Source organism: Jatropha curcas, chromosome 3, assembly GCF_041381405.1.
Source record: "Jatropha curcas cultivar XTBG-Jc1 chromosome 3, XTBG_Jcur_1.0, whole genome shotgun sequence".
Taxonomy (NCBI): Eukaryota; Viridiplantae; Streptophyta; class Magnoliopsida; order Malpighiales; family Euphorbiaceae; genus Jatropha; species Jatropha curcas.
The window spans coordinates 32,392,582-32,416,747 of NC_143153.1; the positions used below are offsets into that span (position 1 = coordinate 32,392,582).

Here is a 24,166-nt window from a genome sequence, read left to right on the forward strand (position 1 = left end):
TATATATATATATATATATATATATATATATATTCTTTGTCATTGGCACCAACAGAGTCATCCTCTTCGATGGTAGGCATATTTAAATCTCAGAGCTGATAAATGTATATCCAAATTGATAGTTTATTTCAGATGGTAACAAAAATGTGTCATCAGATTTTCTTTTTCTTTTTTTTTTTTTTTTTTTTTTTTTTCTATCAGCAGTTAAAAAGAAAATACATCCAAGACATATACTATCAGCAGTTAAAAACCAGACAACAGCTTTTTTTTCCTTTTCTCAAAAAGATAAGCTTTATGTGAGAGTTTTCTCAAAATGAATCTAAAAGAAAATACATCCAAGACATCAACAAGAATTGTGACATGATCCTGCTTTAGCAATAGATATCACACCGACGCAGCTGCATTGTCACTTGATCGCTGACTGTAATTGCGGTTATAATTAGCATCACGAACGATGCAAAATATGATACCTGTAATTGAAAATGTGTTAATATTTAGGTTAAATATGAGAGTCAATCGATCCATTGCCAAATGGAAAAGATTTCATATTACGAACCTATGTAATTCGGACATTCGGCTCACTGCTAAAGAATATGATACTCTGATGGCCCTTAACGGATATTGTTGGTGCTTCTCACTTTCCGGGTTATTGACCTACCCATCCTAAGACGTCTAGTTGTCAGTGCTTCTAATAGAATAACTAGGGCATCCTCTAATGCTTCGGCTTGTTTATCCAGGTCATAGGAGTTAAACTTTGGAAGATACTGGAGCTCAGAGAGGAGGCTAGTAGCTGCTGCCGCTGTACAAGTTCGATCCCATGATGGCTGAGGCCTTTTCTCAATACATCAGCGAGTAAGATTAACACGAGTAAAAGTGAAGGGAAAGGGAAGGGGGGTTGTACAGAATTACAGATGCGATAACCTTCAATAAAGATTTATCTATGCTATAAATCTCACCGAAGCTTGTGCATTGTAGATGCACCATTGGCCAGGGAAATGCAATGGAGATCCTCCTCTCCCCATACCGACTTTGTTTGCTCCTGCACATACAATACATGCATATATTACATTTAAGCCAAGGAAATCCATCCCATATTAGATTTTGTTCTTTTCCCCTTTTTAACCCTGGAAAAAGTTTAGCAAATTTTCTGTAAAAGAACTGTACAGCCTCACAATTCAAGGGATTACATACTGAAAAAGAATAGAGACAAAGAAAATACTTTATACACCTTTAAACGCCTGAACATTGCAGCAGAGTTACTCCATGTACCATCAATCAATATAAAATTCAGAGTTTTGTCTTCATTTGTCTGTGCAGTAGAATCAACATGAGATTTACCACCTAGTTGAACTGAAAGAAAATATGAGATTTCCAACTAAGAAATAGGAAGTCCATTCCAAACAAGAGACAATTACTATTCTTATATGGTTAAAATAATTGCTGCCATAGATAGAATAGATTGTCTCACAATAGTGCTGCTCCTGCATTTTTCTTCTTCAGACACACAAACACATGAATATCAACTAAACAACATGTAACATGCTTCTGCTGATCAAAGCATTTGTGAAAAGATGTAGTAGTTGGAGTCCAAACATAAAGAGAAAATAAGCATGTAATGTTGTATGAAAAGAGTACCCCACGGGAAGCACACTCTAAATCAGCTGAAAATTCTTGGCCAAAAGCATCATGAACTGATTTTGTAACTTCGTTCTTGTTGGGATAAAGGCACCAAACCTTGTCTTTTCCTGCAATGGCATACACCACAATCAGCAAAGAAGTGGCTCTGAAAATTGAATCATGGAAGATAAAGAAGATGAAAGTAAAAATAGTGATGAAAATTGTAAAATGACAAAACCCTCATAAATTCTCTGACAGCAGGCAATACAATGTCAGACACAGAAGAAAAATTACATTGCAACCTTATGACATCTTATAGATTGTAAAAGACCTGCAAGCTTGAATGCATTCCACATGATCTCCTCGTGTTCAGGAATACCAAAGAGGCATAAAGTAGCAGACTGAACTCCAAATACTTGCCATAACAATTTTCCAGTGTTGTTTTGTCGTAGAAAATCCTGCAAGAAGGTTGATTGATGTGCTGATTACAAATAAAAACATTATAAAATTCAGAAGAAATAATATGTGAGATGACAGTAAAATATTCTAACCTTTGGATGCATATATAACCAGAACCTTATACCAGGCCACAGAGAGGAGTGCTCGACTTTTGAGCACATGCAATCTTCTTCCGAAGGAAGCCAGCACTGCAAATCAATAGAATTCAATCAAAAGATGCACAAAAATATCATGTGCTCCTCTTTGTGATTACTTAGCCACACTCTTCCAGACTATAAAGCAACCCTTTCACAGCAGCCAGATAGAAAATTCAGTTTATCGTATCTGAAACCAACCAAGTGAAAAGGGTGGAAAGAAAACAACAAAAACCTTTTATCGGATCTGCATGCCTACTGAGTACTTAACTATGAAAGGAAAACACATTAAAACCACCAAGCTCGTATACCTTCTGGCAAAGGTAATCTCTACTTCCAAGCAAACGACATGCTATTTGTCTAGCTGCAAAGAATTGGAGCTTTTGTTCAGAATCACCTAAAGCCTCATAAGTTGCTCTGTGTTTCTTGTCTTCCTGAAGTTTAAATTCCCCCTGGCACACACCACAGGATACAGAGAAAGAATGAGAAAATTTCTGGTCTAGGAACCATATCCAATTGAACTAGAATGCCGCTAATCAAAAGATAACTAACAAATAAATTCACTATACAAAAAAGTTGAAGTGCTTTATTACTCACAATCCACACCCCGGCCCCGCCACCCCCCCCCCCCCCCCCACAACAAAAAAAAAAAAAAAAAAAAAAGGAAAATAAGATAACTAACAAGAACATTATGGAGTAAATTAAAAATTAAAAAAAAAAAAAAAGATACTTTCTGATACGCCTAACCTGAGATTTAAATGAATATCAAGAAATGCGCTAGCAATTTACATTCGGAACTTTTTGATAAATTTAAATCTCCACCATTTTCAATTGATGGTAAAAGAAATTTAACTTGCACTTAAATTTAGCTTCTTATGCAATCAAATTAGCTCCAGAAAACATACACTTGCTAAAAATTAAGTGTACCGTAAAGAACTAAACACGATAATTCATGCAATTTAAGTCACTTTATTTTTCATTCATTTAACCAAATTACCTTAAGTTTGCCACCACTACCACCAAAAACCATCTGGGCATCAGTTTTACTCTCCAAATGCTTCAAATCCTCAACAATTTCCAAAACTTTTGCCGGTACAGGCGATATAGTGCCCCATCCTTGCCATTCTTGTAAACTTACTTCTGCATCAACTTCTCTTGGAGGAGAACGAGCAGTAGATTTCAAAAGGGTATCTTGCAGGCGTCTCGGTGGAGACTCCATGAGGGTTTTGGTGGAAAATGTCAAAGACGGAGGAGAGAATTTGAAAATAAAGGCTCTGGTAGCGGTAGTGTTGGCGGCAGAGAACATGGTGTTTTTTGAGGGGGTTTTCGCCGGTTGTTTTTGGTCTCTCAGTGAATAATACGGAGCGTTTTGTTCTAATAAAAAAATGTTTTCTTTTTGGTGCATGGGCTTGACTTGAAAATTGGGCCTAATTGGATTTTGGGTTGCCATATTGGGCTGTTTAGATGCGTCATATGCTGATTCTATCAACATTATTATTTTAATCTTATAATAATAATTGCTAATAATTAAAAATTTTTAGCTATTTTATTTAATATTATCATAAAAAATAAATATTTAATAATAAATAAATATTTAATATTATCATAAAAAGATTTAATTCTTATTTACATCTTAAAACTAGTTATCTGACCTGAGATAACTATCTAACAGTCTATCATAAGCGCCTGCTGAGTAACAACAATTCTCCTTAATCATCTTCAAAAGCTCTTCTGCAGCTTCCACATTTCCCTGAGATTTCAAATACTCCAGACATACTTGTAAATTATAAAGGCTTGGTTCCTTTCTTGGTTTACTTTGAGAAATTGCTTTCTTTATTGTTTCTACTGCCTTTGTTATCTGACCACCTTCATAATATCCAGCTGCCATATGATCCCATAAGGTACCATCAGGTTCCATCCCATTCTCTACAATCTTGTTTATGAGTCCTTCAGCCTTTTCCCAAAGACCTTTTCTGCAATAAGCTTTGATCATCAAATTTGGAATTCGAATGTCGAAAAATATCTTTCCAACATCCCACTCTGCATAAATCCTCTCAGCACCTGCCATATCGTCCAACTTCACCAATGAACTTATCATACATAGATAACCCAGATTGAAGAAACCCCCATTTTTCTTGTATAAGTTCCAAATACGATTAACTTCAGCTTTATTTCCTGCAGCTGTATATAAACTGAGGAGAATTTCATAGGCATACCTTTCTGAGTTAGCAGTAATCAACTGCTCTGATCTCTTTGACATTATTAAAGCTTTTTCAATTAGACCAGCTTTCAAATAACCATTCGCTGCAATAACATAAGAATGGAAATCTATCTTGATGAGAGGATCAGCTACAATCTTCATTAGAAGTTTTGCCATTCCCTCGATGTCAGAAGAGGCTACATAAGCATTTAACCGGATATTGAATGTGAACAAGTCACAAGCGATGCGTTTTTCTTGCATCTCTTGCATCAGGACATCTAGTTTCTCATATTTGCCCATTTGAGAATAAAGATTTAGCATTACATTGTAAGGCAGCGAATTTTTTATGAACCCCAACTCCTTCATTTTTTCCATGAGAGCCTCTGCTTTTTCCAACTGCTTAGTGTGTGCATAGCAGTTTAAAAGAGCATCATAAACCTGGCAGCCTCTTGAATTTTCAGGAATGCTGCTAAAATATTTCTCTACTTCTTCTAAGCCATAAACTTTTGTGATCAAATCCAACTGAACTGCAACATCTCCAGGTGACAAGTTAAAGCACCTTTGGTCTGTCATCCATTGTGATATCTAACATAAAAAATAGAACAAAGTTCAGCAGTTTCGGAAATTATAAAATTACATTCTCCCAGAAAGTAAATCACAAATACAATCCTAGGAACTTCAGCAAGGAACTTATCAACTTCTATATTTCTTTTATTTTTACAAGAATAAATAAATAGTAACTATTAAGAAGATGAAGAGAAGTTGAAAAACAAAGAGCAAAGTAGATAAATATATAAAAGAAAATAAAAACTTACGTTTCTTGGCTTGAAGAAGGGTACAGCCAGAATATCCATGAGGATTAAGTGCATCATCTGTATATTTTCCATTTGAAAATAAATGTGTAAAGGAATGAAATGAATATTATTAGAATCAAAAGACAGGGAATAAGAAAAAAGAAAGAATTCTTACAGGAAATGCAAGAGGAAGAGCTAATAACAGACGGAGTTTTATCATCTTATTCAAGATCATTTTCATTATAATTTTTTTCGTTAAATTTCATTACTTTATAGGTATACTTTAGATAACAGCAACCGTGACTTTGTCACACAAATTTAAACCATCCCAAAGACAAATAAATTACCAACATAAATACATGTAAATGAATACAACTACAGAAGGGAAACAAAGTAGGTATAAGCAAGAAAAGGTAGACAAGTGAGAGACCTGGAGAGCGTGCGTGTTGCGGCGATACTTGCGAAGCTGCGCTGGATCTCCCGACAGATTGCTTGGTGCCGAAGAGGACGAGGAGGAGGAATAAGTAGAAAATAACTGATCCCTTAAAACTCGATGGCCACAACGACATAGCTTTAGATTTGATTGCAGAAGAAGCTTCATGGTGCTACCAAAAGAGAAAATCAGAAAAAAGAAGATTTTTCAGTAGCTGAGGTTTTTGAGAGCGAGTGATCTACCGAAAGAGAAAATCAGAGATGTGAAAATTTTTCAGTGGCTGAGGTTTTTGAGAGCGAGTGATGAATTAACATTAGGGCTTAAGCAGGGTTTTAAGGCCTTTTATTTATGGATCCATTTATCAAAGAGTACATTTCCTCTCTTAAAGCCCCAATTAAATTTTCATTGATTTTTTTTTTTTTAATTTTTGGAAAAAAACAATAAAAACTTGAAACAAGAAAAAAAAAAAAAAATCATTAGGTTCTTTATTGTTTACTTCTCCATGGATCCATTTTCTTCCATTTCTTGTATCAATGTGTCGATTTTCTCAAAGTCGACATTTTTACAATAAAGGTTAATCAAAATGTTGCAAGGAAATATTTATGTTACCATTCCTTTCTCTTCCCTGTCCTGTATAATTGCTTTCACTTTCTGAACATAATCCGTTCCTTGCTAATAGGTTCAACCTACACTTAAATTCTAACAAAGGTTGAGAATGGGTATTACATACAAAATAATTCTAATTTACGCCCTGTAACTTTTTATCTTTACAAAGGACTTCTATACAATTATCAGAACATCTAGCAGATTTTATTGATTGTCAGGTTTTCTTTGTTAACACAATCTAACAATTTATCATAAACACCTGCTGAGTAACAACCATTCTCCTTAATCATCTTCAAAAGCTCTTCTGCAGCTTCCACATCTCCCTGACCATTCAAATACTTCAGACATACCTCTACATTATGAAAGCTGGCTTTCCTTCCTGGTTTACTTTGTGAAATTGCTTTCTTTATTGCTTCTATTGCCTCTGACATCTGACCACCTTCATAATATCCAGCTGCCATGTGATTCCATGAGACACCATCAGGTTCTATCCCACTTTCTATAATCTTGTTTATGAGCGCCTCAGCCTTTTCCAGAAGACCTTTTTTGCAATAAGCTTCGATCATCAAATTTGGAATTCGGATGTCAAAAAACATCTTCCAGGCATACCACTCCTCCCAGATTCTCTCAGCACCTGCTATATCGTCCAACTTCACCAATGAATTTATCATACGTTGATAACCTAAATTGAAGAACCCCCCATTCTTCTTATATAAATTCCAAATACGATAGACTTCAGCTTTATTCCCTGCAGCAGCATAGAAAGTAAGGAGAACTTCATAATCAGACCTTTTTGGGTTACCACTAATCAACTGCTCTGATCTCTTTAACATCGTTAAGGCCTTTTCAATTAGACCAGCTTTCAAATAACCATTCGCTGCAGTAGTGTAACAATGGAAATCTATGTTGATCAGAGGATCAGCTTCAATCTTCATTAGAAGTTTTTCCATTTCCTCAATGTCAGAAGAGGCTACATAAGCGTTTAACCGGATGTTGAATGTGTACAAGTCACAACCGATGCCTTTTTCTTGCATCTCTTGCATCAGGCCATCTAGTTTCTCATATTTGCCCATTTGAGAATAAAGACCTAACATTATATTGTAAGGCAGCGCATTTTTTACGAACCCCAACTCTTTCATCTTTTCCATGACAGCCTCTGCTTTTTCCAAACGTTTAGTGTGTGCGTAGCAGTTTAAAAGAGCACCATAAGCCTGGTAACCTCTTGAATTTTCTGGAATGCTGCTAAAATATTTCTCTGCTTCTTCAAAGCCATAAACTTTTGTGATCAAATCCAACTGAATTGCAACATCTCCAGGTGACAGGATAAAGCACCTTTGGTCGGTCATCCATTGAGATATCTAATATAAAAATAGAACAAAGTTCAGCAGTTTTGCAAGTTACGAAATCACTCTCCCAGAAATTAATTCAAAAATGCAATCCTAACAACTTGTACAACAGAAATCTCCTTATATACTGCCAACTTCTGTAACAATGACTGTCACATACGGTCATTGGGAAAACTAAATTGAAATGTAAGATTAAAGGCATTGATCTAACAGTAGGAGAAAAGGACACGTCAAAAAACAGTTGCAATATGACAATATCAATTGCTAAAATCGACTAAACCTCTTCCTAATCGTAACTAGTTGGATCAGCTAAAACAAATCCTTTGTCTCCATTTCCTTTTTGTCCAGAGCAGAATTTCCAGGAACTAATACAAAAATGAATCATTTTTCACCAGTTCAACCCACATCATTATTCGTCTAGACTCTATTCCACTCAAAAAACAATAACTTTTTCATACAAAATACTAACTTTATGAAACAGCTTTAAACAATTCCAAAGACAAATAAATTACTAATCAAAACCAGCATGTTAATATTAGAAATACATGTGAATGCATATAAACACAGAAGGTAACAAAATTTCACCATTAAAAAGTGCAAGTGTGTATATTATATACAAGCAATGATAGATAAATGAAAGACCTGAAGAGCCTGGGTGTAGCGGCGAAACTTGCGAAGCTGCTTGATGAATTTTTGCAGCTCAGATAGTTTAATGTCGTTGCCTTCCTCGAGCCATTTCTCGAGAATAGGAACCATCGAGACTGATGGATCTCCCGCCCTCGAGATCCTACGGGACAGACCGCTTGGAGCCGAAGAGTAGGAGGAATAAGTGGAAAGTAACCGATCCCTTAAAATTTGATGACCACGACGACATAGTTGTAGATTTGATTGCAGAAAGAGCTTCATTCGCTCCCAAAAGAGAAAATCGGAAAATGGAAAATTTGTTCAGTGGAGCTGAGGTTTTGAAGAGAGTGAGGGATGAAATAGAGGTTGAAGAAGGGTTAGGGCTTTTCATTTCATGGGTCGAATTATCAAAGAGCCCATTTCCATTTTTAAAAGCCTAATTAAACTTTCAGTGATTTTTTATTTTTTAATTTTTTGAAGTTGTCAGTTTTCTGCTCATACACAATCATTCCACCTTACACGACGCAGTTTTTAGCTAATCTTCAAAAATCATCTCTTCTAACACTTCCCAATTTGTATTTCTTTCTCTCTTCTCCAATTCCATATCTAACTTTCACGTCTCCGTAACTGAACTTTCCTCTTCTCTCTAACCATAAATAACCAGAGCAAGACATATTCTTTTCCTAATTTCCCACACTATCAGTCATGGCTTCTGCTTTGCCTCTTCATCCTCCAATGCCTTTCTCTTCCTCCTCGCGCCTCAAATCCTCCTTCCATCGTTCGTCGCCGATGGCGGTTGCGCTTCCCCATTCCAGCAGCCCCTTTCTCTCTTCCTTCCCTGAATTCAGAGGCTTGAGGATACAAATGCCTTCTTCCAAGTTGTCGTTTGTCTCGATGAGTTCCAGAAGTGCTAGGGTTTCTCGACGGAGCGGAGGTCCGGTTGTCTGCGAAGCTCAGGAGGCTACAATTGATAGTAAGTTTATTTTTTTTAGTCGGTTTGTTAAGATTATTTAATTCAGATGTTGATATTTACATAGAAGATTACCTCATAGACAGGAAAGTAGTATACAAACTTTTGCTTTCCCTTGCTTGGCTGCCAAAGCTAGCTATCTCAGAGTTGGCAGATGGGGAAAGTTTCAATCTGTTGGATAAAATTAAACGCAGTTACCTTAAACTGTACTCAAGCGGGCTTTAATTCGTAGTAGTTGTTTATCTTGTTGGAAAATTTTTGATTTTTACAATTTGAAGACAAAAGCTATTTAAAAGTTATATTTTTTGCGAAGAATGGTTGAGATTTGTTTGACAATTAAACTAAACTAAACAGTAAACGGTTGTCATTTAACAGATGTCCTTCAAGTTTTTTAGTACTGAAGCAGGACCTATGCGGTTAACTTTAATAAAAAATGTTGTCTTTCTCAACTGGTCAAAGAAAATGCTGTTGATATCTTTATCAATGTGAAGAAGGGACATTGCAACCATGTTGCCTAAATGGAAACTGGATAATGACTTAGTTGTGTTATAGATGGAGGGAGTAAAAGAAGGAAGATTAGAGGGTTAATTAGGAGTTGCCAGTGGAAAGGCTGCTTGCACAACGAGGTTGTGAATGATTAAGTTTGGCTATAGACTGTAGGTAGAGATTTGTACAAGGTGGTACCTCCTCTCCCTGTTTGCTTGGAGTTGACGGCCATATTACCAGCAAGGATAAGTGTCTAGTTTGGCAGAGAAGAATCTATGCATGTACAACTTGCTTGTTGACTTTTATGGCGAGAGTGCAGGATTGGGTAAAATTAATAAAATTAAAACTTAAATAGATTGAATGAAATTTAGAAAAGCATAAGATTTTTTTTTTTTCTTTCCCCCATAATTCTTTGGTCCTTTCCACTTCCAGTCGGTGGAAGATATCTCATTTCTCTTTTATGTCTTAGGTTGCATATATGTGTTACTTTGAGAATTGAATTTGTGATTTGTTATTCGGAGTGACCTTTTCTTTTGGAACCATAAGAGAAAATTTGTTAGTACTGAGTGTACATGGACCCTAAAAGATGCAGATTTACAGTCCAATAAAAAGAAACTAGGCATACAGGACATCATACCCAGAGATAGATCAAAGGTTAGTTGGTGGTGCTGGAAACAAGAGAAAAAGACACCACTGGACTATTAGGAGGGAGGGCCATTTGATTTTCAAAAATCAATGACAGGGATTATTTTGGAGCATCTGATCATGGGTCAGCAAAGAATAACTTGTGTAGGAAGGGTACAATCCCAAGATTGCCCACAAAAGTGTAGGTATCTTGGTAAGTACCTTCAAAGAAGAGAATTGGCCTCTTCCAAATCTGTTTGGTGATTGGATAAGCTACCTAATGACATTGAAGATTCCGAGCAGTGATTTCCAGTTTCAAGCAGAACAAATTCCATGAGGAAAGGAAAATATCCCAAGGAGAACTGAAATAGTGCAGAAGGACCATTCCATTGTTGCCAGTTGCCACTGACAAAATGAAATCCATTAACAACACCTCAAGAATGGCCAAGTAGATAACAGGAGAACTTGAAGGGATTGCTGCCAAGTGGCAGTCAAAATCCGAAGTTTCTAAAACTCAAGAGGTTTCCAGGGAGAAATGGAAGCTGGAAGGAAATTTTAGCCTATTCAATGAAAATCAAAAACCTTTGATCTAGTTTTACCTTTCTTTACTTTTAATCATTATTTCAAAGTTATTATGTGAACGTTTGGATTTTAAAAGTAAATTATTTCAGGTTTAAATGCCCTGAAGAGCAGCTTGGTGCTTGTTGCAAACTCCAAATGAGCACCAAAATCAAGTGGAGATGTTGGTAGAAGATTCCATCTTTTGATTCTAACATGATAAAGACCTTCCGAATAGTTGAGTGTCCTGAAAATTAGAGTTAACAATGATTGGTCATGTGGGCAACTAATTGGTCCTTTCCCATGGATATTCTACTTTTTCAGTGGGTAAGCTTTGGTGTAGGAAGAAGCTTAGATGGCTCATTATCAAAATAAGATAATTGAAAAAAAATTTGGCAATTATCATACACCATTCATCCTCGAGCTACTGTTGGTTATATTTTTGTCTTTGATTCCGTAGGGGTTTTTATGAAGTCTCTTGTACATCTCTTTGAAGAATTGCCTTTTTTATGGACCTCATTTATGTGTGCTACTTGCTACTTGGCTACTAGATTATGGATGGCCTTAATCTTTTTAAAAGAAATTAGAGCATCTGATTCTTATCCATATAGTAGTGTTCTTCTTCTATGAAATGCTCCATGATCATTTCTCATACAATATTTTAGTTGACCTTCTTTTTTGACTTTTAAATTTCAGTTCCTGCTGTTACTGACCAAACATGGCAGTCGCTTGTCCTTGAGACTAATGGGCCTGTTCTAGTTGAGTTTTGGGCTCCTTGGTGTGGGCCCTGCCGAATGATCCATCCTGTTGTAGCTGAACTATCAGAGCAATATGCTGGAAAAGTGAAGTTCTTTAAATTGAACACTGATGAAAGTCCTTCTACTGCAAGCAAATATGGAATTCGAAGCATTCCAACAATAATGATCTTTGAAAATGGAGAGAAGAAAGATGCTGTCATTGGTGCTGTGCCCAAAACAACACTAACTACCACCATTGAAAAATTCTTGTAGACGGAAGGTAATAGAATCTTGTCAAGATCTCCTGTTTTATACTTTTGGAGCCTTTCTTTTCTGCCTTATTCTGTGAGTTCGAAAAATTCATCTCCCTGTATAATTATGGATGCTGCCATCTTTTATTTTTCATGACAATTTTGCTTAAATGACAGCAATAAGTGTTCGTTTTGCTTAAAAAATTCTGGAGTCTCCTGGTCTGTTGGATTACAGCCAATTTAGTAACAAGCTGTGTTCCATGTACATTCAATGTGTCATATTCATATTCACTTTTTCCTATTCTCCAACTTGCCATAATAAACGGCTGGATTGCACATACCTCAGAAACTAAATCTGTTATGATGGATGTAAACGACTTGTCGTTATGTGGTTATAAAGTTGACATATTCATAAAAAAAGGAACTCATTCTTTAATTCTAGGAGTGCGGTTTTTGATTGAAACTTTTAACAAAAAAGAGTATTTGAAGATTAGATATGAAAGCTTTATGATTATTGAAGTCGTACGGAAGTCTTTATTTATTAATCCCAATTAGTAGACATTTAAATAATAAGGTTAATAGTACTAGTATTTATCTCTTCTTAATTTTTGCTTGAAGCCAACAATATTAATTACACATGTCTTTGCCGAAAAGATGAATAAGAACACTTGGTCAACGTACATGGATGTGCTCAAACGTACAAGTGGAGATTATTATTATTATTATTATTATTATTATTATTATTAGTGATATAATAATAATATTTTTATTTTAAAAAAAAGGCACCGACATATTTTTTTTTTTTTTTTTTTTTTGGAAGAAAACACCATTCTATTTTTTTATGTATGTTTGAGTTGAATGAACGGAAAATATATTAGTTTAATTGTTTGCGCAAATTTCAAGATATTTGTAGTTCCTAAAATATGATTAGTTGCAACTACTCCCATAATTGAAACATTTTTACACTTTAAAATAATTAATTAATTTTATAATTATTATTTTTCTAATCTCTTATTAGAAATTAATATATATTTTCATAATTATTTTTAACATTTAGATTAATTTTGCTTGATTTGGTAACAAATTAATTAATTACATTACAAGTATCAATATTTCGTTCAGTTAGATTTAATTATATTTTTCGATTTTCGCAATGAATTAATTAGTTGCAAAAAATTAAATATTTAATTATATTCTTGTTTTATCAATTTAGATAGAATACAACCCGACATTCCAAAACATAATCCCTTTCTTATTCTCGGAATTACCAATTTAACTTAATTGCTTAGAAATGATTGATTAATTTGCAGGAAACAGACGTAAATTTGGATATTTACATTGGATTATCAGATTGAGTTTTATTGCAATATATATATATATATATATATAAAAAAAAAAAACCGAAATTAGATAGTTTGAGAATCCTGTGTACCTAAGTTAAAATTAAATGTTGCAGAAGATGTTTCCTCCGATGAAATTTGGTGGGATACCATACAAGATTTATCCTTTTAGATTCTTGTTTTAATATGGTTTGGCCAACCTCAAACATTAAACCAAGAAAATTTATTAGGGGATTTAGAAATTTTGGAGGATCTTGGATCTTTAAATGTTGCTTAGAAGCTAAAAAATGGTTTCACCCTAGTTTGGGGTGTGGTTGAATCATTAATCCACGTGCATGTGTGATCACTCTTAAACAATAGTTTTTTAAGTGCGTTTAAACTAATTTTTATTGTGTTCGATAATAATTTTTTAAGCAGCTTTTAGTGTTTTGATCAGTTAAAATATTAAACACTATTTTTTATAGTGTTCGGTAATATAATATTTGAACTAATTTTTAGAGATTTAATTTTTAGCATTTTATGAAAAACTACTCAAACAGCTGACCGCTAAACGTTATTAAAACAGTCATCAGCTACCAAAATAATTAATTTTACTGAATATACCATTTATAAAAAGGTTAACGTCTGTAGCTTTTAGCGTTTAGCATTTTATAAAAATTTATTTAAATATCTACATTTTAATTTTGCTTAATTATTAGGATGCTTCTAATTTGCTATTCCAACAAAATTTAAAGATGCACATTTAACATTCACGTTTTGCACGGTGCATTGCATGGATGTTAGCCTTTGCCCTTATGCAAAGCTAACATAAAAGCTATTTATTGTTTCCTTTTATGTTGGCTTTTTGTTATATTTATTAAATTGATTTGAACTTTCCTTATTATGTTATTATTTTTCGATGTTAACAATTTTTATTTTTTTAATTTTTTACGCGCGTTTCTACGTCATTACGTCTTTTTTAACTTTCATCTTATAAATAAAATTTATTTATTTTTATTGATTCAAGATAATTATTATCTTAATTAATGTAAATATAATAATTGATATATAACTCAATAAATAATAAAATAATATAATAATTATAAATCACGCATTAATTATAAACTATAATTAATTGATTAATGTTTCAATTAAATCAAAAAGAAAGTATTTGGTGATTCATGTATAAATTCTAAAACTTTGTAGCATGTGCATTAAAGGAACCTTCTAATCTTCATCATGTTTTGTTTTGTACGCAAATTCTTTTAGCAGTTTCGAATATTTACACCCCAAATAAATCATTTTCAGAATTGTTTAAATAATAACCGAATGAAATTTTAAGATTCGCTGTTTAGACTGAATTCTAAATATTAAATCTATTCGATAAAAACTAATTTGTAAAATCCACATAAATAAAGTGAACCGAACACAGTCTAAAAATTTTCTTTATCTTAATGAGTGCAATAAGATTAAATTTGTTTTTTTTTTTTAAAACAAAGATAAGATCAACCTTATGCATCTTGTCCATCAATACACAGACAATTATTATATAGTGGATATCGTTTTGTTTTTGTTTTTAATTTTTAGACGTAATATACAAAGATAGAAAATGAGCCAAAAATGGTAAAAAAATAAAAACAATTAATTAATTAAATGTTGCTAGAAAAGGAAAAGAGATAGACTACCATGATAATTTCATAAGTAAATTATTAAGACACGTCATTCCAAATAATTCAGCCAATTTCCAAAACCAAATTATTGAATTTTTGAATTTTTAGTGTCTTAACTAGTCTAGGCCTATAATTATTATTATTTTTTCATTTATCCTATAAATTTTCAAGGAAATTTTTAATTATATATATATGTATATATATTATTTATTAGAAATGGGTTTTTTTTTTTTGAAAATTATTTATTAGAAATGGGTTATAAATAAGGGAAAATAACAATTATAGTACGTGAAAAATAATTTAAACATTCACACGAGTTTGTTATAATAGTCAAGAAATGTTGATTTCCATTCTTGAATCTTCTATTTATTCTTCAACTTGCCAAACTAAGAGAAAAGAAAAGAAAACAAAAAACAAAAGAGAAGCATACGATTTTTCTTTTTCTTTTTATTATTTCATACTAATTTTCCATCCTCTAACTCTTTTTTCTATGTTTAATTTTAAATCATTGACTTATATAAAAAATGAAAGCCGTTTAATATAATATTTTGATTCTAAATATAAAGGAATTCAATAGTTGTTATTTTTTAATTTAATTCCTAGCAATGTTGACTAAATAAATAAAAATAACATCAAAAATTGTATTGGAGTCAAATTTAATTAAGTTGAAGGAATTAACTAAATAATTAAAATCCATCGAATAAAAATAATATTTATCTAACTCTTTAAGGATTAAATTAAACCGATCAAATCAAAAAATATTTTTTTTACGTTTTATAAATATCAAACCGAAATATAACTAATAAGAAACCAATTAAATTAAAAAAATAATATAACACCGTATATTTTTTATATTTCGGTTTTGATACAATTAAATTAGAATTTTTTATTAAAAATTTAAATTAAAATTAAAACTTCTCAACTTTGAGAATTATCATTTTTATAAAAGATAACTTAAATTAAGAAATGAGGTAGAAACTCCGTCACCGGCGCGCACTCAGCGCTCGCCACGTCACTATCAGCCCAAGCGTGCAAGAAGAGCAATGTTTATCCTTTGTTCTTTTCTACTTTGTCTCAAGATATAAACCTCTCTTTTCTTTTCTATCAATCGTCTCTCCCTCTCTTCTGCCATTATCGTACCTCTTCCTTCTTTCTCTTCTGTTTCTCTGTCTGTTCAGAGTTGGAAACGTTAGCTCTGTTTTTTCAAGAGTAGCTTCTTCCAAATATCCAGCAGAGTGTTCCGTTATAGCCAACACTACCACACTCTTCTGTTTTTGGTATGTGTTATTTTACTCTCCCCTCTCCAGCTCTTCTATCTGTTTATTGACTTTTTTCTGAATGAATCAAAAGGAAAGTTTAGATCTTGCGTTTTGGTTTCTTTCATTGACCAGGGTACTGTGTTTTAAAATTATATACTGTTGTTGGAATTGAGTTCTACTTCTACATGTTTTCGAAGTCTTTTTTTTTTTTTTTATGTTGGATTCTTGGGATTTTTAGTTTCAAGCGTTTTGAATGTGGAGATTAAGTGATTATTGCAATTTTAATTTTGTTTTATTGGTTTAAACACTGTTTCCAGCCTTGATGATTCCTACTTATCTGCTTTCATGGAAGTATGATTAAAAAAGTAAGCTATCCCTCTAATATTTCTTCATTGAAAAAAAAGTGAGCTATGCTTCTAATATCTCTTCATTTTTATAATTTAAAGCAACTTTACTAAAAGGAAAAAGAACCGATTCCTGGAGTTATGCATTAATTATTAGTTTCATCTCTGTTCTTTAGAAGAGATCCTCTCTAGATATTGGTTTCTTTTCTCCTAAAGCTTTTTTTTTTTTTTATTTTCTATTGTGGCTTCAAAATGATGAAGCTGCAGGAAAATATAAGAACCCCTTATTATTTTTTTAGTTTTGTTGGGTGGCTGAGATGGGTGGGTGGGTGGCGAAAGGGCGGTGGGGTATTAAATCACCATTTTTTTTTCCTCTGCTTCCCTGAAATATTTTACATTGGAAAATTGATTTTTATGGTTTTTTTTCTTTTCTTGTTTTTGCCTTTTGTTTCCATCTGATGGTATCATTTTTCTAAGGTGGCTTGCAACTTGAAAATTCTTCTAAAAGCTGACGTTGGTTTCAGTTTTTCTTTATCTTTTTGTTCTTTTGCTTATGGCTCGGTGATTACAAGACATTTTTGTAATCTGAAAAACCTAATTAAATCTTGGCTTTTTTCTTAGAAGAAGAAGGGGTGACGTTATCATCATATCATAAAGTTGCATGAAATTTGTTTGCCTTCCAAAACCCATATCCAGCTGTTTTCTTTTCTTGTCTCTTTTTGAGTCATGGTTTTGCTTTGCAATGTATGATTGAGTCATTTGGATCTAGTTATAATCTCAAAATATAAATTATATAGTCATTAATTGCAATTTGTTTGAGAGATTATTCGTAAACTGATTCATTTTTGCACTATTGTAGTTAATCATATGTCATAAAGAAAGTTTGAATCTTCATGTCATGTCATTTCTTCTTCTTGGGCCCTTCTCTGCTAAATTTTTGTAGTGAAGTTAGTGATAATAATAAATGAAAATAAGTAGCTAAATCAAATCATCCAGATATAAGATTTTCATGTCCAATTGGATTGGACGTGGCCAATCTTCTAGAGGAAAGAGGTGTTTTTTCATATTAATGGTTAGTTCTTGATTACAGATATCTCTGTTCTTGAAAAAATGAGACCTCAGCATTAAATGTTGGAAAAGGAAGGTAGATGCATAGGTAAATGAGTAAAAATATAAACTTTCGTGGTTGTTGGTTTTCTGATTTCTGATTAGATGATCATGTTGGCCAAAAACTCACCAACCAGAACAGTGCCTCTTTCAATAAGTAGAGTGAAAAGATAAAAGAGAATTAATTGTAAGCTTCACAAGTAAGTAGGTTGTTGCAACTCTCAGTACGACTTGCAGTTGCAGAGTAATTTCACTCTTTCCAATATTTAGTAATATCAAACTAGATAGGATTCGTACAATCTTCTAATATATTACTCTAATGTCCAATAAACCATAACTCTCTAGAAGGATTTTCTTTTTTCCCTATCTTTTTGTGATGTTTCTGTGAAACTTTCCATTATTCTTTTCTTTTTCTGGTATGCAACAATCCACTGGACTCCCATTACGTCGAAAAATTTCCCATAATCACTTTAATTTGTTTGGCGATGTTATTGTGGGGCCAATATATCAATCAATATAACCAACTTGCCTAGTGGTGTCTGGTTGTGACCCATGTTCCGCTTATGGCATCAAAAAGCCATATTTGGATTGAATTCATCTTCCAAGTGCATATATTTAAACATTGTATTTGCTAGTATAGATAATTTAAAATTTTAGTGGAATAAGTATGTTTCTAATCTCTATGCTTTTGCATGTGGTTTCAGAGATCCAGGCAGCGAAACTCGCAGAATGGCCACACAGCATTATATAGAAGAAAGTATAGAAGAAAATGACCATATGAGAGAGGATAACTGGAAGTCTACATCTGATAATATTGCAGATTCAGAAGATAGCACATCTAGTGGGTTTGAGTGCAATATTTGTCTTGACTCTGTGCAAGAACCCGTGGTCACCCTTTGTGGTCACCTTTATTGTTGGCCCTGCATTTACAAATGGCTTCATTTCCAGAGTATTTCTGCTGAAAATGAAGATCTTGAACCACAGCAGCAATGTCCTGTATGCAAAGCTGAAGTTTCTGAAGGTACCTTAGTTCCACTCTTTGGCCGCGGCCAAACTGCAAAACCCTCAAAGAGCAAAGCCCCTAATCTTGGTATAATCATTCCTCGAAGACCTCTTGGTCTTGCTTGTGGATTTGACTCACCAAGATCGCCTTTTATGACAAGCAGTCCTCAACCAACCCAGCAAACATATAATCGTAATTATACTAATCACTCCCAAGTATACTACTCTCGACCAGGAGGTTATTCTCCTTCACCTATGATCAATCCTCGTGTCACTGCAGCGAACATGTTCGATCCAGTTATTGGAATGTTCGGAGAAATGATTTACGCAAGAGTGTTCGGTAATTCAGTGACTAATATTTACAGTTACCCTGATTCATATAATCTTGCAGGAAGTACTAGTCCTAGAGTGAGAAGGCATGTTATGCAGGCTGACAAGTCACTCAGCAGAATCTGCTTTTTCCTCTTCTGTTGTGTATTTTTATGTTTTCTCTCATTTTAACTGAACATATATATACGTATATGTTCTTAATATGCATACCTGTAAAAATTTCTCAAGATATCACAGAATCAGCCGGATGTGAACTAGATGTTATAGCTTATTTGTAATTACAAAGTCTTCTTCTGAGCTTAATGGTCAAGTCTTCTTAATGGTTTTGATGATCAAATTTCTAAGATTTGGGTTTCTTCATTCATTTTCTTTTACTATATATCAGAAATTCTTGAAAAGAGATGAGCTATTGGACCTGAACCCTCCACATTGTTTCCCCACCAACCTAACTATTAGGTTGGCTCAGGTATTGTCCCTCAGCAATTACAATTCTAACAAAGTTCATTGAATCTGGGGTATTCTTGCTTGCTATTTCAGAAACGGGATCTAACAACACTCAAAATGGACCAATCATATATTCTAATTAGGCATATTCAGGAGGCCATGTATATGTATATAATTGGACATGGTACCCTTTATTATCCTCCATTCATACACTTTCAATGGTAGTGAAAATACTACAAGTCGTTGTCCATGAAGTGGAAATCGTCATGTTCTTGCCTTGATCTACTGGACTTAATTGGAATTTGACAAGTTATGGAAATTGGGACTGCCCAAGAAAGAAAAGTTTAGTGGTCCAAATTCAAGAAATGTCATTTGTCACATCTCCTTATTTAATGGAATCTTCTGTTTTAGAGGAATTAGGTTAGTATTCTTAAATGTGGAATTTGATTTTTTTTTTTCTAGTTTATTTTGTTTATCTTAAAACTCAACAAATAATAGTACAGTTATAGATTTTATCTCTTCCCTCCTCGTATTCTACATGATCTATGTCTTGCATTTATGACCAAACCTGATTGGGGGTGATGAACAGTGGTTGAAAGCAGTGATGAGGAGGGGCCCACCCCCTCAGCAAATTTTTTTTTTTTCAGAAATTCACACTTAAATTTCTAAAACTTTTCAATTTTAACCCTTAAAATAATTTACTTTTTTAATTTAACCCCTCCTAATGAAAATAAAAAATAAAAAAATTCAGCTCCTTTGTCTTCAACCCTGGCTCCGCCACTGGTTGCAAACCTGGTGGTGGCCAGAAGAGGTCACAAACAGTGGTTGAAACTGGGAAAATAATAAAAATTAAAGATTAATCTACAAAACAATAGATTGTGTATTAATGTCAGATATTTAGATTACTTCTAATGGTAACAGATAATCAAAGCTTAGCCTTTAATCAAGAATGATTAGTTTGATCAGATAACCCAAAACCATCAAGCTGAGGTGACATTACACTGCCTATAATTAACCTGTGACTGGTTAAATGTCTGCAATATTTGGTACCCTTTCATTTTCCTTCTCCACTACCCATATTCATATTTATGATGCTCAAGTAAACATTTAATTATGAAATCTTCTTAAATGTTCAAGTGATAGTTTATATACCTATGCTTAAAAAAAATGTAAAATATTTCTTATTTTGTGTTTTTGTGTCAAGAAATTGGTGCTATGTGATGTGAGTGATTATGATAGGTGTTAAAATGAAGTTATAACCAATACAAGTTTGGTTAAATGCAAAACTGCATTTTACCAAACTAAATATTTCAATTGGGTTTCTCTTTGCCTCAAATATCAATAGATTCTGGTTTTAATTAGGTTTGGACAAAGTTCAGTTTGCTTGCATTAGTGAAATTTGTCATACAAAACTCTAAATAGTATAATTGAAAGAGAAATTTTAGCAAATTTAATTCCCCAATGGTGTAAGTAATCAGAATTGCTGTCAATTGAATACCAAAAATACATTTTTTAATCCTCTCCTTGTGTTTCACATTTGTTTATTTTTCTCTTCAAACCTTGGAATAGCTTTGACCACAGTCAATATTCAAGAATAAGATTTTGATATTTTATTGATTATTCAATTTTGAAACTGAGATATCCCTTCTAACATCCATATGATTGGTAAGGTGTTCTTTGTAGTAGCAGGTCTATATTGGTGTGCTTTTGTTTATTGGGGTGCCATTGCTACCCAGCTTTTTAAGTACTGGGTGAATTATTTTAATTTAAGACGCAGAAGCAAGCCTATCTTTGTAGGACAAGGACAGCAAGGCATACAAAGTGGAGGAAAAGGTGGAAGAAAAAATTTGAAATATATAGAGGATAGCGTTTTTATAGCAACTGGAAATAATAAAACTTAAATTGTACATTTACAGAATTTTTCACTTGAACCTACAAACTCCCAGTTGGTGAAACTGCTTGCTGTCTGCAGTAAAAAAGCAGCAGGTTACACACATTATAAACAATATCAAGAACAGCAGTTCCAGTTCCACCATTTTGTCCATTTTTGTATATATTTTGCTCGTTCGCTTTAAAAGGTGGTTGCATGACAAGGAATTGCAGATATTCAACGGAGTGATATTGTTGTATCACATTGAAGAACTGCCCTTCCGTCTTGCGTGGTGTAAAATAGTTATTAGCAGTATCAGAAAAGAGATTAAAGAAGTGGGTTATCACTTGCCAAACATTGGCTCCGCTAGTCGAACCAATGAACTAGCAATCAAGGCACTAAACTGAGTAGAGCCTTTTATTGAATTGGATAAGGTATTAACTTGTGAAACCCAATTGATCTGACAGATTTTCTTTGTACTGCAAATAGTCAATAGATCTCCAATTAGATGACAGTATGCTGTTCAATAGCATATAGCCATAGCAATTTTCTTAAAAAAATTACCAGAAACATGCCATAACTAGTCTGTCATAATTCGGGTGCTTCCTTTGTCTGTATACTCCAAGGCTGTAGGTGGTTCTCCACCAACAGTCCGATCATCATCTCCCGTCTGATCAGAACCACTGGTAGTCAGGTCTTCTCTGTTAGCGCAACTTAATAATCTATCATAAGCACCTGTTGAGTAAAAAGGACTCTCCTTAATCATCTTCAAAAGCTCTTCTACAGCTTCCATGTCTCCCTGGCCTTTCAAATACTTAAGACATACTTCTACCCTATAAAGGCAGGGTTTCTTTCCTGGTTTACTTAGTGAAATTGCTTTCTTTATTGCTTCTACTGCCTTTGTCATCTGTCCATTTTCAAAATATCCAGTTGCCATATGATCCCATGAGGCACCATTAGGTTCCATCCGACTCTCTACAATCTTGTTTATGAGTGCCTCAGCCTTTTCCCATAGACCTTTACTGCAATAAGCTTTGATCATCAAATTTGGAATTCGAATGTCAAACAATAACTTCCCAACATCCCACTCCCCCCAGATCCGCTCGGCACCTGCCATATCATCCAACTTCAACAATGAACTTATCATGCATACATAACCTACATTGGAGAACACCCCATTCTTCTTATATAAATTCCAAATACGATAGACTTCAGCTTTCTTCCCTGCAGCAGCATACAAACCAAGGAGACTTTCATAAGCAAACCTTTTTGAGTTAACACTGGAACTAATCAACTGCTCTGACATCTTCAACATCGTTAGAGCCTTTTCAATTAGGCCAGCTTTCAGATAACCGTTTGCTGCAGCAGCATAAGAATGGAAGTCCATGCTGATGCGAGGATCAGCTTTCATCTTCATTAGAAGTCCTTCCAATCCTTCAATGTCACAAGAGGCTACATAAGCATTTAACCGGATATTGAATGTGAAGAAGTCACACTTTATGCCTTTTTCTTTCATCTCTTGCATCAGGCTATCTAGTTTTTCATATTTGCCCATTTGAGAATAAAGATTTAGCATTAAATTGTAAGGCTGCGGAGTTCTTATGAATCTCAGCACCTTCATCTTTTCCATGAGAGCTCCTGCTTTTTCCAAACATTTGGTGTGTGCATAGCAGTTTAAAAGAGCACTATAAACCCGGTAGCCTCTTGAATTTTCAGGAATGCTGCTAAAATATTTCTCTGCTTCTTCTAAGCCATAAACTTTAGAGATCAAATCCAACTGAGATGCAGCATCTTCAGGTGACAGGTTAAAGCACACTCGGTCAGTCATCCATTGTGATATCTAACATAAAAACAGAACAAAGTCCAGCAGTTCCGCAAGTTGTGAATTATAAACTCTCCCACAAATTAATTCGCAAATACAATCCTAACTACTTGTACAACAGACATCCTTATATACTGCCAACTTGTAGAACAATGAATGAAACAATGTTCATTGAGGAAACTGAATTTAACCAAAAAACGCAAGAGTCAAGGCATTAAGCTTTGTTCCAAGAAAAAGGCATCAATCTAACAGTAGAAGAAAAAGAAACCCTGAAAAATAGTTGTAAATGACAATATCAATTGCTAAACTTTGTAATACAACTGGCTAATATCTCTTCCTAATCCTAAAGAGTTGGATCAGCTACACACAAATCCTTTATCTCCATTTTCTTTTTGTCCAAAACCAAACTTTCCAGTAACTAATGCAAAAATGAATCAATTTTCTAGTGTCATTTTCCACCAAAAAAAGTACTAACTTTTTCACACAAAATACTGACTTTGTCGCACAAATTTAAACAATTCCACAGCCAAATAAATTACCAATGAAACCCAACATTTTAGTACTAGAAACACATGCAACCACAGAAGGGTAACAAAATTTCACAATCAAGAAGCTCAACTCAAGTGCGTACATATAAACAAAGATAGATAAATGAGAGACCTGAAGAGCGTGCGTGTAGCGGCGATCCTTCCGAAGCTGCCTGATGATTTCTTGCAGCTCAGGTCGCTTAATCTCGTTGCCTTCATCGAGCCAATTCTCGAGAATAGGAACCATCGAGACCGCTGGATCTGCTGTCCTCGAGATCCTATTGTACAGATCCGTATACCTTAAAACTGGACTGCCATGACGATATAGGTTTAGATTTTTTCGGAGAAGAGGCTTCATTTGCCACCCTAAGAAAAAATCGAAAGTGGCAAACTTTTTCAGTAGCAGTCTAGCAGATGTTTTTGAGAGAGTGAGGCACGAAATAGAGGTTGAAGAAGGGTTGAGGGCCTTTTATTTTATGGGTCAATTTCACAAAGAGCCCAATTAAATTTTCAGTGATTATACATAATCAAATATTACATTTTTTTTTTTTTGAGGAAAAGAACATAATATTTTATTAAGATTTAATTAGATAATCATTCAATGATTTATAAAAATAATTCTTACTATAAATA

At 33.8% G+C, this 24,166-nt stretch overlaps 6 protein-coding genes across 12 annotated transcripts; 2 read left to right on the plus strand and 4 right to left on the minus strand.

Annotated features, from left to right (window-relative positions):
• Positions 1 to 243: 243 nt before the first annotated feature.
• On the minus strand, positions 244 to 3,577 carry LOC105646942 (DTW domain-containing protein). 2 transcript variants are annotated; one of them, XM_089719328.1, is made up of 9 exons: positions 3,208 to 3,577; positions 2,522 to 2,662; positions 2,169 to 2,264; positions 1,949 to 2,075; positions 1,636 to 1,745; positions 1,220 to 1,309; positions 957 to 1,039; positions 557 to 831; positions 244 to 470 (listed from the first exon to the last, which is right to left on the minus strand). In XM_089719328.1, exons 1-8 carry the CDS (start codon positions 3,514 to 3,516, stop codon positions 612 to 614), a joined length of 1,176 nt encoding a protein of 391 aa, XP_089575454.1. In that variant the 5' UTR covers positions 3,517 to 3,577; the 3' UTR covers positions 244 to 470; positions 557 to 611. The 2 variants fall into 2 exon arrangements, with proteins under 2 accessions (XP_089575454.1, XP_012088291.2); XM_012232901.4 differs by having other exon boundaries at positions 1,229 to 1,309; positions 3,208 to 3,576.
• A 208-nt stretch (positions 3,578 to 3,785) lies between these two features.
• Positions 3,786 to 5,970, minus strand: LOC105646943 (pentatricopeptide repeat-containing protein At2g20710, mitochondrial). The gene is made up of 3 exons (XM_012232903.4): positions 5,635 to 5,970; positions 5,226 to 5,282; positions 3,786 to 4,995 (listed from the first exon to the last, which is right to left on the minus strand). Exons 1-3 carry the CDS (start codon positions 5,803 to 5,805, stop codon positions 3,850 to 3,852), a joined length of 1,374 nt encoding a protein of 457 aa, XP_012088293.3. The 5' UTR covers positions 5,806 to 5,970; the 3' UTR covers positions 3,786 to 3,849.
• A 550-nt stretch (positions 5,971 to 6,520) lies between these two features.
• Positions 6,521 to 8,646, minus strand: LOC149497962 (pentatricopeptide repeat-containing protein At2g20710, mitochondrial-like; the record flags this gene model as incomplete). The annotated part of the gene is given in 2 exon segments (XM_089719325.1): positions 6,521 to 7,601; positions 8,232 to 8,646. Coding segments are annotated over 2 exon segments (1,345 nt in total), but the record flags the coding sequence as incomplete, so codon positions are not given.
• A 130-nt stretch (positions 8,647 to 8,776) lies between these two features.
• Positions 8,777 to 12,104, plus strand: THM1 (thioredoxin M-type 1). Its single transcript, XM_012232905.3, has 2 exons — positions 8,777 to 9,186; positions 11,548 to 12,104. Exons 1-2 carry the CDS (start codon positions 8,919 to 8,921, stop codon positions 11,859 to 11,861), a joined length of 582 nt encoding a protein of 193 aa, XP_012088295.1. The 5' UTR covers positions 8,777 to 8,918; the 3' UTR covers positions 11,862 to 12,104.
• A 3,811-nt stretch (positions 12,105 to 15,915) lies between these two features.
• Positions 15,916 to 19,207, plus strand: RMA2 (RING membrane-anchor 2). Of its 3 annotated transcripts, XM_012232907.4 has the most exons (3): positions 15,916 to 16,105; positions 16,405 to 16,452; positions 18,243 to 19,207. In XM_012232907.4, exon 3 carries the CDS (start codon positions 18,268 to 18,270, stop codon positions 19,039 to 19,041), a length of 774 nt encoding a protein of 257 aa, XP_012088297.1. In that variant the 5' UTR covers positions 15,916 to 16,105; positions 16,405 to 16,452; positions 18,243 to 18,267; the 3' UTR covers positions 19,042 to 19,207. The 3 variants fall into 3 exon arrangements, with proteins under 3 accessions (XP_012088297.1, XP_012088296.1, XP_020540078.1); XM_012232906.4 differs by lacking the exon at positions 16,405 to 16,452 and having other exon boundaries at positions 15,918 to 16,105; XM_020684419.3 differs by lacking the exons at positions 15,916 to 16,105; positions 16,405 to 16,452 and adding an exon at positions 16,777 to 17,954.
• Positions 19,208 to 21,148: 1,941 nt separating this feature from the next.
• LOC105647046 (pentatricopeptide repeat-containing protein At2g20710, mitochondrial) lies at positions 21,149 to 24,109 on the minus strand. 4 transcript variants are annotated; one of them, XM_089719326.1, is made up of 3 exons: positions 23,667 to 24,109; positions 21,749 to 23,024; positions 21,149 to 21,663 (listed from the first exon to the last, which is right to left on the minus strand). In XM_089719326.1, the coding sequence occupies exons 1-2, from the start codon at positions 23,889 to 23,891 to the stop codon at positions 21,765 to 21,767; spliced, it is 1,485 nt and encodes a 494-aa protein (XP_089575452.1). In that variant the 5' UTR covers positions 23,892 to 24,109; the 3' UTR covers positions 21,149 to 21,663; positions 21,749 to 21,764. The 4 variants fall into 4 exon arrangements, with proteins under 4 accessions (XP_089575452.1, XP_037491162.1, XP_037491166.1 ...); XM_037635234.2 differs by having other exon boundaries at positions 21,149 to 23,024; XM_037635238.2 differs by having other exon boundaries at positions 21,149 to 23,186; positions 23,667 to 23,806.
• Between the last annotated feature and the right edge of the window lie 57 nt (positions 24,110 to 24,166).